Source organism: Equus quagga, chromosome 14 (assembly GCF_021613505.1).
Source record: "Equus quagga isolate Etosha38 chromosome 14, UCLA_HA_Equagga_1.0, whole genome shotgun sequence".
Taxonomy (NCBI): Eukaryota; Metazoa; Chordata; class Mammalia; order Perissodactyla; family Equidae; genus Equus; species Equus quagga.
The window spans coordinates 15904287-15916795 of record NC_060280.1 but is presented as its reverse complement, the minus strand read 5'-3'; the positions used below and the strand labels follow the sequence as shown (position 1 = coordinate 15916795).

Sequence of the window (12509 nt, the reverse complement as noted above, 5' to 3'; positions counted from 1 at the left end):
CCTCCCTTCTTTCAGAGGCCTGGATCCCAGCAGCTTTATTTTTCTCCTCCATACATATCCATCTGAAAATTTTAACAAATTAGGCTCAGGTTTTGTAGACTAAGATAAAATAGCTTATAAATTTAAGTCATACCTTGTTTTTGTTTTAAAACTTTGGTAGCAGTGTTGTGGCAGGGTACAGTAGACGTAAGTTTAATGTAAAAAGCATTTGGAATTCCTTCAAGGTGCCTGTTTCAGGAAGAAAATTATGTTCTTAATGTTCACTGTTTTTTTAAAAATCTAACAAACATGTATTTCAAATAATTGTGCTTTATTCAGAACACTCTTTTTGATAGTATGTCCAAAATTACAGTTTTATAATGTTAATCTAATTGTATGGTTTTATGCCAGTTACAATGGTGCAAGCTTCTTTCAGTTTCACAATTACTCGAAGGCCTTTTTCTTAAAATGTTTTTAAATTAAAATCTGATTATAAAAGGCTTTTAGATTATCTCCCATATTGTCTTTAATATAGAAGTATAAACCTTAATTGACATAGTACAATATGACAGTTCAGTGCCAATGCCTCATAATGTGTTTTGCTGTATCCCAGGGGAGGGTGCTGTAATAGTTCCTTACATTTCTGTAGTAGTGCTTTATAGTTTTCAGGGCGTTTTCTCATTCATTATTTTATACCGTGGTAATGTTACCCATTATAATCTTATAGGCAAATCCATTTTATGCTTGAGTGCTGAGGCAGCACTGTGTACTGGAAAGGGCATGAGCTTTGGAATTATGTACCTTAATTCTGATCTTGACTTTATTGTTTATTATCTGGTGGTGATAATTTATTTACTTTTTAGTTCTTTCCGTGCAGCCATTATGTGTTCATGATTCAAAAGTGATAAAAGAATCTTATTAGACCTATAGTATTATCTCATTTTCATAAAATATGTATATGCATATATCTGTACTTAGGTACGTGTCTTTCGTTATGTGCTAGTTATTATCTTTGGGTAGTGTGATTACAGGTAGGTTTTTTGTATGCAATAGTCTAACATTTTTTTCCCCCATAGTTCTGGCTTTCATTATTTTTTTTCGTAACTAAAAGAAAGAGTTCACACAGCCCTATGAAACTGTTTTCAAAAAAAAAGTATGCAGATACTGGATAATTGTGGTATAGTCCTCATTGGCTTAAAGGGGAAATTAGGTGCTTTTAAAGGCGAAATTGATTTGCAAATAAGCAACATTCCTTAGGGTGAGACTCATCAAAGTTACCTTTATGAGGAAGACCAAAGGAGGATACTTTTCTCTCTTTCTGTTCCCCGCGGGGTAAGCAAGGCTGCCATTAATGAAAGGGAAATCTCTTCTTTATTACCCTTTCTTCTTTTACTGGAGATACCATTGTGGAAGGGCAGAGAAGTGAACAAGAAAATTTATTGCTTGTTTCTTCCTTGTCGAGGCTTGTATGTTTAATGACCTAACCCTAGTCATTACATTGAAATTATTGTTTTCTGTGAAGCAATTTTAATGGATATTGATGTCTCAGCGGTATATTGCAACATTAGATTTGGACCAGACATTCTAAAATACTATAGGTTGACGTATAATAACTACTTACAAAACAATTACTCTTTATAACCATTTTTTAAATTAACCCACAAATAAAAAATGACACAAAACCTTTACTGCCAGGGCAAAAAAATCCAGATTTTACTCCCAACATTATATCCAATATTTTGGGAGAAACCAAGATAAACTGCACACAGATCCTATTTGCAAAGTCCATATAGTCAAATAGAGGAGATAGGTTATGCTTAAATAAGCATAATATAGGATAGAAAATAAGGAGTTACTGAAGAGCGCACGTCAAGTTGAGTTGAGATGTATAGAGGTCATTTATTTTCACATATGGTGGTTTGTAAGCCTTCAGGTAGGAAAAAAAATGGATATTTAGATTAGGAATTGTAAAGAAATACTGAGGATAATAAAGGGAGTTACTTAAATAGTTGATCCGGGGGTGTGGTATACCCTACCTAGTAAGGAAAGTGAAGATAGGACAGGGCCAGTGGAATTGAGAGTAAAGAAGTATCAAGAAACTAGAGACCATGGTGAGGACAGAAAACAGGCTAAAGGGGAGAAATGGAAGGACAGAGAGATGGTGTGGTCTAGGGAAAATTCTTAGTGTGAGATTTCAGAGATGGAGCAATTTGGGGTGTTAAGTCTCAGGATATGAATATGAGAGTAGGTGTTCAGAAAGGAGTGGAAGTAAAGATTTATGATTAGAAAAGATCGAGAAACTGTTGAGTCTAAGAACATTGATTCTCAAACTTTAGAATGTATATGAACCGTAAGAATTCCTGGAAAATGTGTTAAAAATGCAGAATTTTGGACCTGTACTTGCCGAATTGAGATCTTCTAGTTTTGGGATACCCAGGAATCCTCATGTTTAGCAAGAGCCTTGGGTGTGATTTAAATTATAGAAGTTTGAGTCTCCTATCCTAAGATTGATTAATTGGTCCCTAGACATCTGTGTCTATGTTGTCATTAAATTAAAAAAAAAAATCAGGTGCTGGCCCTGTGGCTAAGTGGTTAAGTTCGCATGCTCCCCTTCGGCGGCCCAGGGTTTCACCAGTTCGGATCCTGGGCAAAGACATGGCACCACTCATCAAGCCATGCTGAGGCGGTGTCCCAAACAACCAGAAGGACCTACAACTACAATATACAACTATGTACTGGGGGGTGGGGCTTTGGGGAGAAGAAGAAGAAGAAAAAATCAACAGCAGTAGTGAGAAGATCTTATCCAGGTAATATTTTCTCAGAGGTGGGGAAGGGGAAAGAGAAATCAGAATGGCCTGGGCAATTTATTTCAAATGTAGTTTCCCAGACCTCCATTCAGATATTAGAAAGTGTCTGAGGATGAGGTCAAGCAATCTACATTTTCAATGAGCTCCCAGCTGTCTGTCATGCCAAGTGTGATATCTCTAGTTTAAGGTCTTAGAAATATTGTCAACATAGATTTTGAACAATCCAGGATGTCTGCAGAAGACAAGTGAACAAGAAAATTTATTGGCATTTCAAGTTGTTTTCTTTTTATTTAAAGTGATTTCTATGTCTGTATTAATGGTGGACTATAATTACAAAGATTTGTTCATTTTGCGCTTCCTTCCAAAAGCCAGTGCTATTTAAGATGCATTTATGACTATATAACCAAACATAATGAGAACATTATTTTTGTTTAATACTAAATGCTTTCTGATCTGACATGTCATGGTCTCAGCCTGAAGTTTAATGGAGTAGAGATTGGATGGTGGTAGAATAGAGTGAGGTTACTAGCCTGGCGGAGATACTAAGAGTTACTTCTGCGGGTACAGAATGCCTTCAGGTTTGGGCTCTCAGGTACAAATGGGTGGGTAGGGGGTGGGGGTAGGCAAGGCCCAGGAGTGTTTCCTCTCTCAAGTTATTTCTTATTTTCGGTGACCCAGAAGCTCTGTCACCATCCTCAGGAGCCTGTAACAGAATATCCTTTGTGTACTGCTGTGAAAACAGTACTCTCCCTACCCCCATTGTTTTGCAAGTGCGAAAGAAAATAACACGTTGCCTTACAGTCTCATGGACAGTGTCCTCTCTGTGAAATGTCTTCTTTGCTGGATTTCCATTTGAACAGATTTTACCCTCTCAGTTGAGATAAGGAAGAAAGAAGATACGTTCATGATTGTAAGACCCCCCCCAACCCAATTATTTCATTAAAAAAAGTTCCTTCTACTGTGTGTTCATAGCTTCTCAGATACTATTAAATTAGAAGAAAAAATAAGGCCCAGGAGTTTTTCCTCTCATGAATTATGCTTGTTTCTGGTGACCCAGACTGGTTGTCCTGTCCTTAGGAACCTGTAACAGAATATTCTCTGTGTGCCTCTTCCAAGTCCGTGCCCTCCCATCCCCATTGTTTTACAGATGTGATAGCTTCACAGCCCTGCTCTGCAGTCAAGTGGCCCAGATTCCATCTGTGACATGTCCTTTTTAAAAGAATAGTTGGATTTTTTCTTCTTAAATACTGAAAATGTTAGAATTTTGGAAAGTACTCACTATTTTTATTTCTAAAAAAATTTCCTTGTCCATCTTTGAACATATATTGTTTTATATGAAATGTAAACAGAATTTTAATTTTATTTATAGAAACAATTTCTCTGTTTCTAATTATTGTCATAGTTGCAGTTTTCATGATGTGATGCTATTTCATCATGTTGATATAAGGTTCACTTAGTATAGCAAATTTAGGGAATTTTAATTTCTTTTTGTTTGAAAAGTTAATTTTTCTTCTGAGTTACAATTTCACTAGATGGACTAGATTAATAACGGCATCACTTCTGTAATTCCTGGTACTCTGTCCGGTCTCTTTCAGGTCAGTTGTAGCAATTTATAGTGTCACCAACAGTATATTACTTTGCTGGTTTTCCCGTAGTATTACTAGTTTGAGTATTCCATCTTTTTTTCTCAAATAACAAACTATAAACAAAAGTTTAATAGGAAGCAAAAAACTACTCACCATCTCATTATCTTAGTATTTATTGAATATCTGTTTTTGAGACTATGTTGAGAATAATGCTAAATACTTGCAAGCTATTTATTTCATTTAAAATTATGCAAGTCCTAGTAGGTAGACTCCATTATTGTTCCCTTTTACAGGTGAGGAAACTGAGGTCCGAGTAGCTTGAGTGACTTTACAGGGTCACCTAATCCTAGCTGATAGGTAGGCCAAGTCAGGATTCGAACTCAGGTCTTATTCCATCTTGTTCTTAATCTTGATTTACTTCATAATCTATGTATTTTTAAATATTCATGCAGATTTTCCATGTTTTTATAGTTGTCATATAATTATTTTAATGGCTATATTCTTTCATTGTGATAAAATGCCTACTGTGTTAAACCATCTCATTCATAGTGAATATTTGGGCTCTCTAGGCTTTTGCTATTACTAGATGATGCTTCACTGATTATTTTTCTCCATATATACTTTTGCATTTGTGAAATTATTTGCTTCAAATAAATTTCAAGAAGGAAATATATAAATCATCTTGGGATCTTGCGTGTGCCTCTTGTACCAAATGTACCAGTTTTATGAGAATACCCTTTTGAATTTTGTAAGATAATCTTATAAAGGTGTTTGAATTAATTGCTACAAAGAGGGAAAAAGTATGTTCTAACTTGATTATATGTTAATATAATTTAATGTTTCCAGGTTTTCTTTGACTGTTTTACCATTGTTGGTGACTCAGCCTTAGCATTTTAGAATTGTTTAACCATTCTAGTTTCTTTCTTTCTTTTGAGGGCATGACAATCAAGTTTATTAGCGTGATCTTGCTTTCACTGCATATTTCTGATTAAATATGTTTATGGAAAAATATCCCAATTCATATGAAGACGAAAAAATTTAGTTCACTTCATTTTCAAACCATATTGTTAATAAATTCTTCTTTTTATAATAATTGCTTCATTTCTGTAAGTAATTGCATTTCTGTATTCACAAAAAGAAGGGACAGGAAGAAAAGATTTTATGACTGTTCTCCAAAAGACCTGGGGAAGCCAGATTCCCGTCCAGGTCATTGCCCCTGGTAAGCTTAGGTAAAACATTCAGATAACCATTCTGGTTTCTTCTTGTGGTACATCCATATCATGAAACTGCGTACTTTTAAAAATCAAGATGCAAGAGAAAGCTCACATGACTTCAAAATGTATACATAAAAGCCAAAGACAGCAATTATTTGTGTTTATTTCTGGGTAATTTAAAATTTTTACTTTTTACTTTTTACAATTCTAATATGAAGTTTATTTTATAATCAGAAAATCTTTCTTTTTAAGCACAACTGAGAATGGATGTACTTCATACTGAAATAAAATACACAAAATCAGAGCTAAAGGATCAGTTGTAAAGAAACAAAAATCTCTCTGTCTCTGTCTGTCTTTCTCTCTAATGTAAATAAGATTTTTTTTATCAGGTGAAATAAATGACGTAGCTTCCAAACTTTTCATTGTCATCTTTTCTTTTACAGAGATGCTGTTCAATTAAATGTGATCGCTACACGACAGCTTATTCTCCTTGCACAACAAATGAAGAATCTGGAAGTGTTCATGCATGTATCAACAGCATATGCCTACTGCAATCGAAAGCATATTGATGAAGTAGTCTATCCACCCCCTGTGGATCCCAAGAAGCTGATTGATTCTTTAGAGTATGTTTGTTTGAAATTTGTATACATTTGCTTTGATCCCAAAACTTTGGATCCAAGTTTATCTATTTATCTATATCTCTTGGTCTATTTCATCTCTCTCCCCTCACCTCTTTCTACCCACACATATGTACATACATTTATCTATTTATTTTTCAACAAGTTATTACTTTACTATGGTATGTTCTTTTTATTGTATAGATTTAGGTCTAAATGACTGTTGGTGAAGTCAGTTGTGGAGCTTCCACTTTTGTCCAAGTATCATGGTTGGAAGAAGGCCTGTGAACAACTCATCCATGATACTAGGACCACTATTTTCCAGAAAATCAATCCTAGTGACTAAGTAGTACCTGATACCTATGGAGACTGATGACTGCCTTCATTAGCAAAGTTCTAATTTATTAAATATTATCCTTTTTATTTTGCCCAATGGAGTATATCTATAGAGGGGCCTTTAATTATTAGGGAATCTGAGGAGACATGATCCTTTCATTGGTACTCCTAGTGTTACTGTTTATCGTGTTTCTGAGGACTAAGATCCTATTAGCAGTTATTGCATGAGAAATATTTGTAGGGGGCTGGCTCCGTGGCCAAGTGGTTAAGTTTGTGCATTCTGCTGCAGGCTGCCCGCTGTTTCGTTGGTTCGAATCCTGGGCGTGGACATGGCACTGCTCATCAAACCATGCTGAGGCAGCGTCCCACATGCCACAAGTAGAAGGACCCACAACGAAGAATATATAGCTATGTACTGGGGGGCTTTAGGGAGAAAAAGGAAAAAAATAAAAAATCATTAAAAAAAAAGAAGTATTTGTGAGTATTTGATGGATAGGGAGTAAGTGAAGTATGCTTATACAATGGCGAAGATTTCATTTGCTTCTCATCAAGTGAAACAGACAAGATCAGAGCAAAAACAAAAGAGGAAGGCTCGTTGTTTTCTTTTATAGATTATAATTATAGAAACATTCTAGTATTCATCATGTCTTCATATATTTGTTAATCTTCATGTAATGTCCCTGTAGAGCTTTTTCTTCCTTTATGCTTCTCTGTTTCCCCTTAGATCTCCTTTCTTCCCAGAGATCCTGTCCGCTCTCAGCTTCTTAGTTACCATCCTGTGTTTTCTCAGTTGAATTCTTTTCTTCCCAAGGGTGTACAGAGTGTCCGTAGCTGTTCACAGCTCCTTCTCCAAGTTTTCTCCTAAAATAAGCCCACAAGTCCTTTTCTTTAAGATTTTTCTGCTAAGCACTATGAGGAAGCAGATAGATTGTAAGAAAATTAGTAAATATGGTAGCTTACCAAGAAATTCTTATGGTAATTCCCTAGTTTCTGTTTTCTGACTCCCTTTCTTAGCTGGTCCCAAGTATCTACCTCGTCTTCCTCTTAGATCAGTAGGCAGAAGTGTTTAACATCTCTAGGAAAAGTTGAATGTGGGAGTTACTGAAGCTTTTTACTTTTTCTCTTATTAGCAGTTGGTATTTCTAAACATCTAGGTTGCTGAGAAAGAGCCAGTAACCTTCTAATTCTTGATTTCCTTTCTTTGCTTACAAAGTGATTTAACTAACAGGTAATTTTAAGTCAACTCATAGATTGGCTCTGTAAACCCACTCCAGTGATAAGGCTTACTGGCTAAAGCCTGTCCTTGGTTTAGCCTTTCTTTTTTTTTTAAGGAAAATTAGCCCTGAGCTAACATCTGCTTACAGTCTTCTTTTTGCTGAGGAAGACTGGCCCTGAGCTCACATCCGTGCCCATCTTCCTCTACTTTATATGTGGCATGCCTACCACAGCAGGGCTCACCAAGTGGTGCCATGTCCGCACCCGGGATCCGAACCGGGGAACCCTGGGCCGCTGAAGCAGAACATGCGCACTTAACCACTGTGCCACCGGGCCGGCCCCATTTTTTTCTTTTTAAGTGTAGTAACTATCTCTTCCATTTTTCAAAACTACTCTCCACTATGGAATTTTTCCTAAGTTGAATAGCAACCTTCCTTCAATTTCATTAATATTCTTTTCCTTCCACACACAAAAGCTTCTACATACAGAAGAAAATTTATCTTGATAATCTCCATTTTGTGCTTCCTCATAGGTTAGTATGGGTATCATTAGAATGTGACAGTGTACTGAGTATACAAGTATGCATACCATTATAGACAATAAAGAAAAGTATCTGAAAACAAGTACATAACATACTGGAATCAGAAATTTAGACTGAAAAAGAACATAGATATCATCTAGTGTGTCACCCTGCTTTTACAGGTTATCAGAGTAGACCTTTTTTTCAGAGACACTGAGAAAATTCGAGGAATTTTATCACTCCATAGTAGGTTGCTAATTGAATTTTTATAGCATGGTTCAATTTATTTTTATCGTTTATCCTAGTATTTGTTAATCTCGCTAGTGACAGCATACAGTTTTCAGTGCTTCACCTTAAATATTTAGATTGCTGGACGCTTTATATTAATTGTAAGTGGATGTTCACTGCAAATGTATATAATTAACATGTTACACTGTTAGATGGTCATATACAGATCTATAGTTCCTAATCTGAAACCCTTGCGGCCAGATGTATTTTGGAATTTATTTGAACTTGAGAAAGGAGTATAATCTATGTTATGTATAATATGAAATAACTTCAGGTAGATCTCCGGTAGCACAGCTGATCAAACACATGTGAAGTATATGAATATTACACTAAGCAGTATTTTAAAAAGACCATAAATCAGTTCAAATTAGCTTTTGGTATCTGCTGTATGATTTATCAGAGAACTCTAGGTTTTCAGACCTTTTTGGGTATAGAAATTGGATAAAAGAGATGTGGACTTGTAGTTGATATTTCCTGAAAGTGAGACCAACGTCCATATTTTTAGTAAAAGTTGTCAAATCATTTGAGTCAGAGCAGTAGATATGTTTGAATGTGCAAAGTTAAGTGGTTTTTCGTTTTATGGTAAAACATCTGAAAATCTTTTTTCCATGCAATTTCTTTGTTTACCAGGTGGATGGATGATGGCCTAGTAAATGATATCACACCGAAATTGATAGGAGACAGACCTAATACATACATTTACACAAAAGCATTGGCAGAATATGTTGTACAACAAGAAGGAGCAAAGCTAAATGTGGCAATTGTAAGGCCCTCGATTGTGGGTGCCAGTTGGAAAGAACCTTTTCCAGTAAGTTGTTAGAAATCTTTGTAAATAATTGGAGTTGAAAATTTTAAGTTGTAACTCGGTATAAAAAGAGTTGGCAGTTGTTTAAGAGCATGTGTTACTATAGCAATGCTGTTTTTTATTCGCAGAGACACTTCTATTGGTACTTTTATTTCTGATGTAATCCTGCATGTATAAAAATGCAAATCACCGTTTACAAAATCATAATTGAAATTTAAAAGGCTATGACGTTGTCTCAAGTCAAAGGAGACCATACCTTCTGACTTTTCTTTGTGACTGACAAGAGACTGGACTCGGACGCATCAACATTTGTTAGCTTTGAAAATTATTTGTTGGTTAGCTTCCCTGCAGAGGTGAAGGGAATAAGGATGAGAATATTCAGGATCTTATTGTATTTCATTTGCTTTTAGTACCGAAAAGAGGCAGGCCTTCCGAGAGATAGACTCCACCCTGCATAGATCACAAGCTAAGAAAGATATCCGAGATTTCTATGATAATTTGCTGTAGAAAAGCTGGGCATTATGGTATTTCTGACTCCCTGGAAGAAGACAAAACATCGATAGAAACTAACAGCAAAATTGATTTAGGAGAAACTTCGGTTTCTAGAATGGAAGTAGGTGATAGCATCTCTTTAGTTGCTTTGACAATTGTTCTATTTTCCTGTTTTATTCAGTAATTTTGAGGAGGATGTGTCATTTCTCCCTAATCTCAGGATAGTGCATCAGTAAATAGCACAAGACCAAACTTGGACAGGCTTAATTTAGCAAAAATGTGTGATAGGTATAAACTCGTTTTCATAAAGTTCTGCTTGTGGAGAGTTAATGGAAGAGTAGGTGACCCCTTGAAAGTGACTTGACTTAGCCGTTTGCGATCCGAGTTCCTGGAAGACTGCTTCCACTTGGGACAGGGAGAGAGATTCTGGCCTGAATCTAGTCTATTTTTTAGTTTTGGAAAGAAAATTACCAAGTATATATGTGGAGTTGTAGATTTCAAAATAGATCTCTAGTTTCATAATATTTCTAAGCTCCCTTTTTTTAAATTTTTGGTATTAGGGATGGATTGATAACTTTAATGGACCAAGTGGTCTCTTTATTGCGGTAAGTAAATCTTTTGATTTATTTAATATTCTCTATATTTTTTTTCTGTTTTTTGAATATCTTTATATGTAAATATGCACTCTGGCTTGTGTGTCTTAAGGTGTTGTTTTTAATTTCAACAAAGGCAGGGAAAGGAATTCTTCGAACAATGCGTGCCTCCAACAATGCTCTTGCAGATCTTGTTCCTGTAGATGTCGTTGTCAACACGAGTCTCGCGGCAGCCTGGTATTCCGGAGTTAATAGGTATATGAAGTGACAGTGTCACTTGTTAAAGATATGGTAACTGAGAAGAAAAAACAGAGCTACTGACTAATGTTCATTAATCTGTCGGTCCTTATATTCCCATACCAGTATATATGGGCATTATCACTTCCAACTGCAAGAGTTGGTTTATCACATATGATATAGCAAGTGGTTTCATCAGCAATAATTAAGCATTAAGGTTAATTCTCATGTACTGTACCTATAGGATGGACAAGTTCATTAAAGATTAAAAATGAAAATAATAAAACCTGTTCCCCCTGGATGATTTTTTCCTTAATCCAAACTAAAACGTGGTATAAACTAGGCATATATAAAAACCTGAAATTCACAGAAAATGACTTACATATATCAAACATGGCACACTAGAACAGCTTGAATCAACTCATGGGCCTCGTTTTAAAAGGGAATAGTAGCATTTACAAAGAGCACCTAAACTTTAACTTTCTCAATAGTTTTTTTTCCTAATTCATAAACTGCCCTTATTTTTGAAGTCAGAATTTATTAGATGCTAAAAAGAAGGATATGATTATATGAATATATTGTTTCTAATAAAAGAGAACTCAGTCTGTAATTTTTTTCAACTGGAGCCTCTGAAAATGGGAAGGAGATTGGAAGAGCTGAGACTGTTATTTTCCTTGCATTTAAAAACAAACAATCCTGCTAATACAAGGAGGAAAAATAGGAAAAGAAAAAAAATCTGTATTTTTTAATGTTATTTTTTTTGGTAGAGGAGGGAAAAAGGGTGATGGTAAATATTCCTTCAGATAGAAAAATTCATCTTTTAAGGATAATTTTAAAAATAATCAATGTAGAAAAGGTACCCATCATCCTCATTTCTTTCTGCTTAAACGTCATAAGATTTAGATTAGCTAGGTTGGGCCCCTTTCCACTTTTCATTGCTTTGATCTTTGTTTTGCAGACCAAGGAACATCATGGTGTATAACTGCACGACAGGCAGCACCAATCCTTTCCACTGGGGTGAAGTTGGTATGATCTTACCTGTGTTTTTGAATCTTAGAATAAATCTTAAAGAACTTAAAATATTTACTGAGTTTTTATGTTAGAGTAACCCACGAGGCATTAAGGCCACTGAGTTACCAATTCTTATTTTAATTGCCATCTTAATGTCTAGCAATACTGCCTTGTGGTCCTTATTAATGTTTCACAAATTTGAAAATATCGTGCTATTTCCTCCCTGTCCCACTGTTGTCTGACCTATACTGTTTTCTGCTGCCATCTGCAGCAGCCCTCAGATGCCGTGGCATGGAAACAGTACTTTTTTTTCCCCTCATGGCACTGAATCCTGCTATTGCCTATCCAGAGGCAGTATCCCTTCCGACTACAAGAGTTGGTTTATCGCAGGAGATAGCTAATGGTCCCAAGAGTAATAAATGAAGGAGTTAGCAAGTAGGAGACATATTGCCAGAATATTTTCTATTACATTTATTAATGTATTTAAATTCACAGCAAGTAGTGTGTATGCTATGTTACTTGTTCTAAAATAGGAATAGTATAACTTAAAGCCTACTGAAATTGAATCATTTTTAACTTGTGGATTTATGTTTTCAAATTTAAAGTAAAATATATTTATGGAATTGATTTAGTAATAGGTCTTATTTTAACTCTCATTGAACAATTTTTGTTACCCTTGCAGAACAATTTTGATTTTAAAGTAAATCTTTTATGTTATTTGTCTTAGGGTTTTTTTATGGCATTTTTTATTTCAAATTAAAGATTGTTAAGAGCATATAAGAAAAAATCTAGGATGATTTTAAGTTTAA

At 35.3% G+C, this 12509-nt stretch overlaps 1 protein-coding gene across 3 annotated transcripts in view; it reads left to right on the top strand.

Annotated features, from left to right (window-relative positions):
* Positions 1 to 12509, top strand: part of FAR1 (fatty acyl-CoA reductase 1) — a 75326-nt gene that overhangs the window by 44187 nt on the left and 18630 nt on the right. For all 3 annotated transcript variants that reach the window (XM_046685956.1, XM_046685954.1, XM_046685953.1), the window contains 5 exons: positions 6030 to 6209; positions 9193 to 9370; positions 10420 to 10464; positions 10589 to 10707; positions 11648 to 11715. In XM_046685956.1, the coding sequence (XP_046541912.1) occupies positions 6030 to 6209; positions 9193 to 9370; positions 10420 to 10464; positions 10589 to 10707; positions 11648 to 11715 (590 nt within the window). The remainder of the gene's footprint in view (positions 1 to 6029; positions 6210 to 9192; positions 9371 to 10419; positions 10465 to 10588; positions 10708 to 11647; positions 11716 to 12509) is intronic.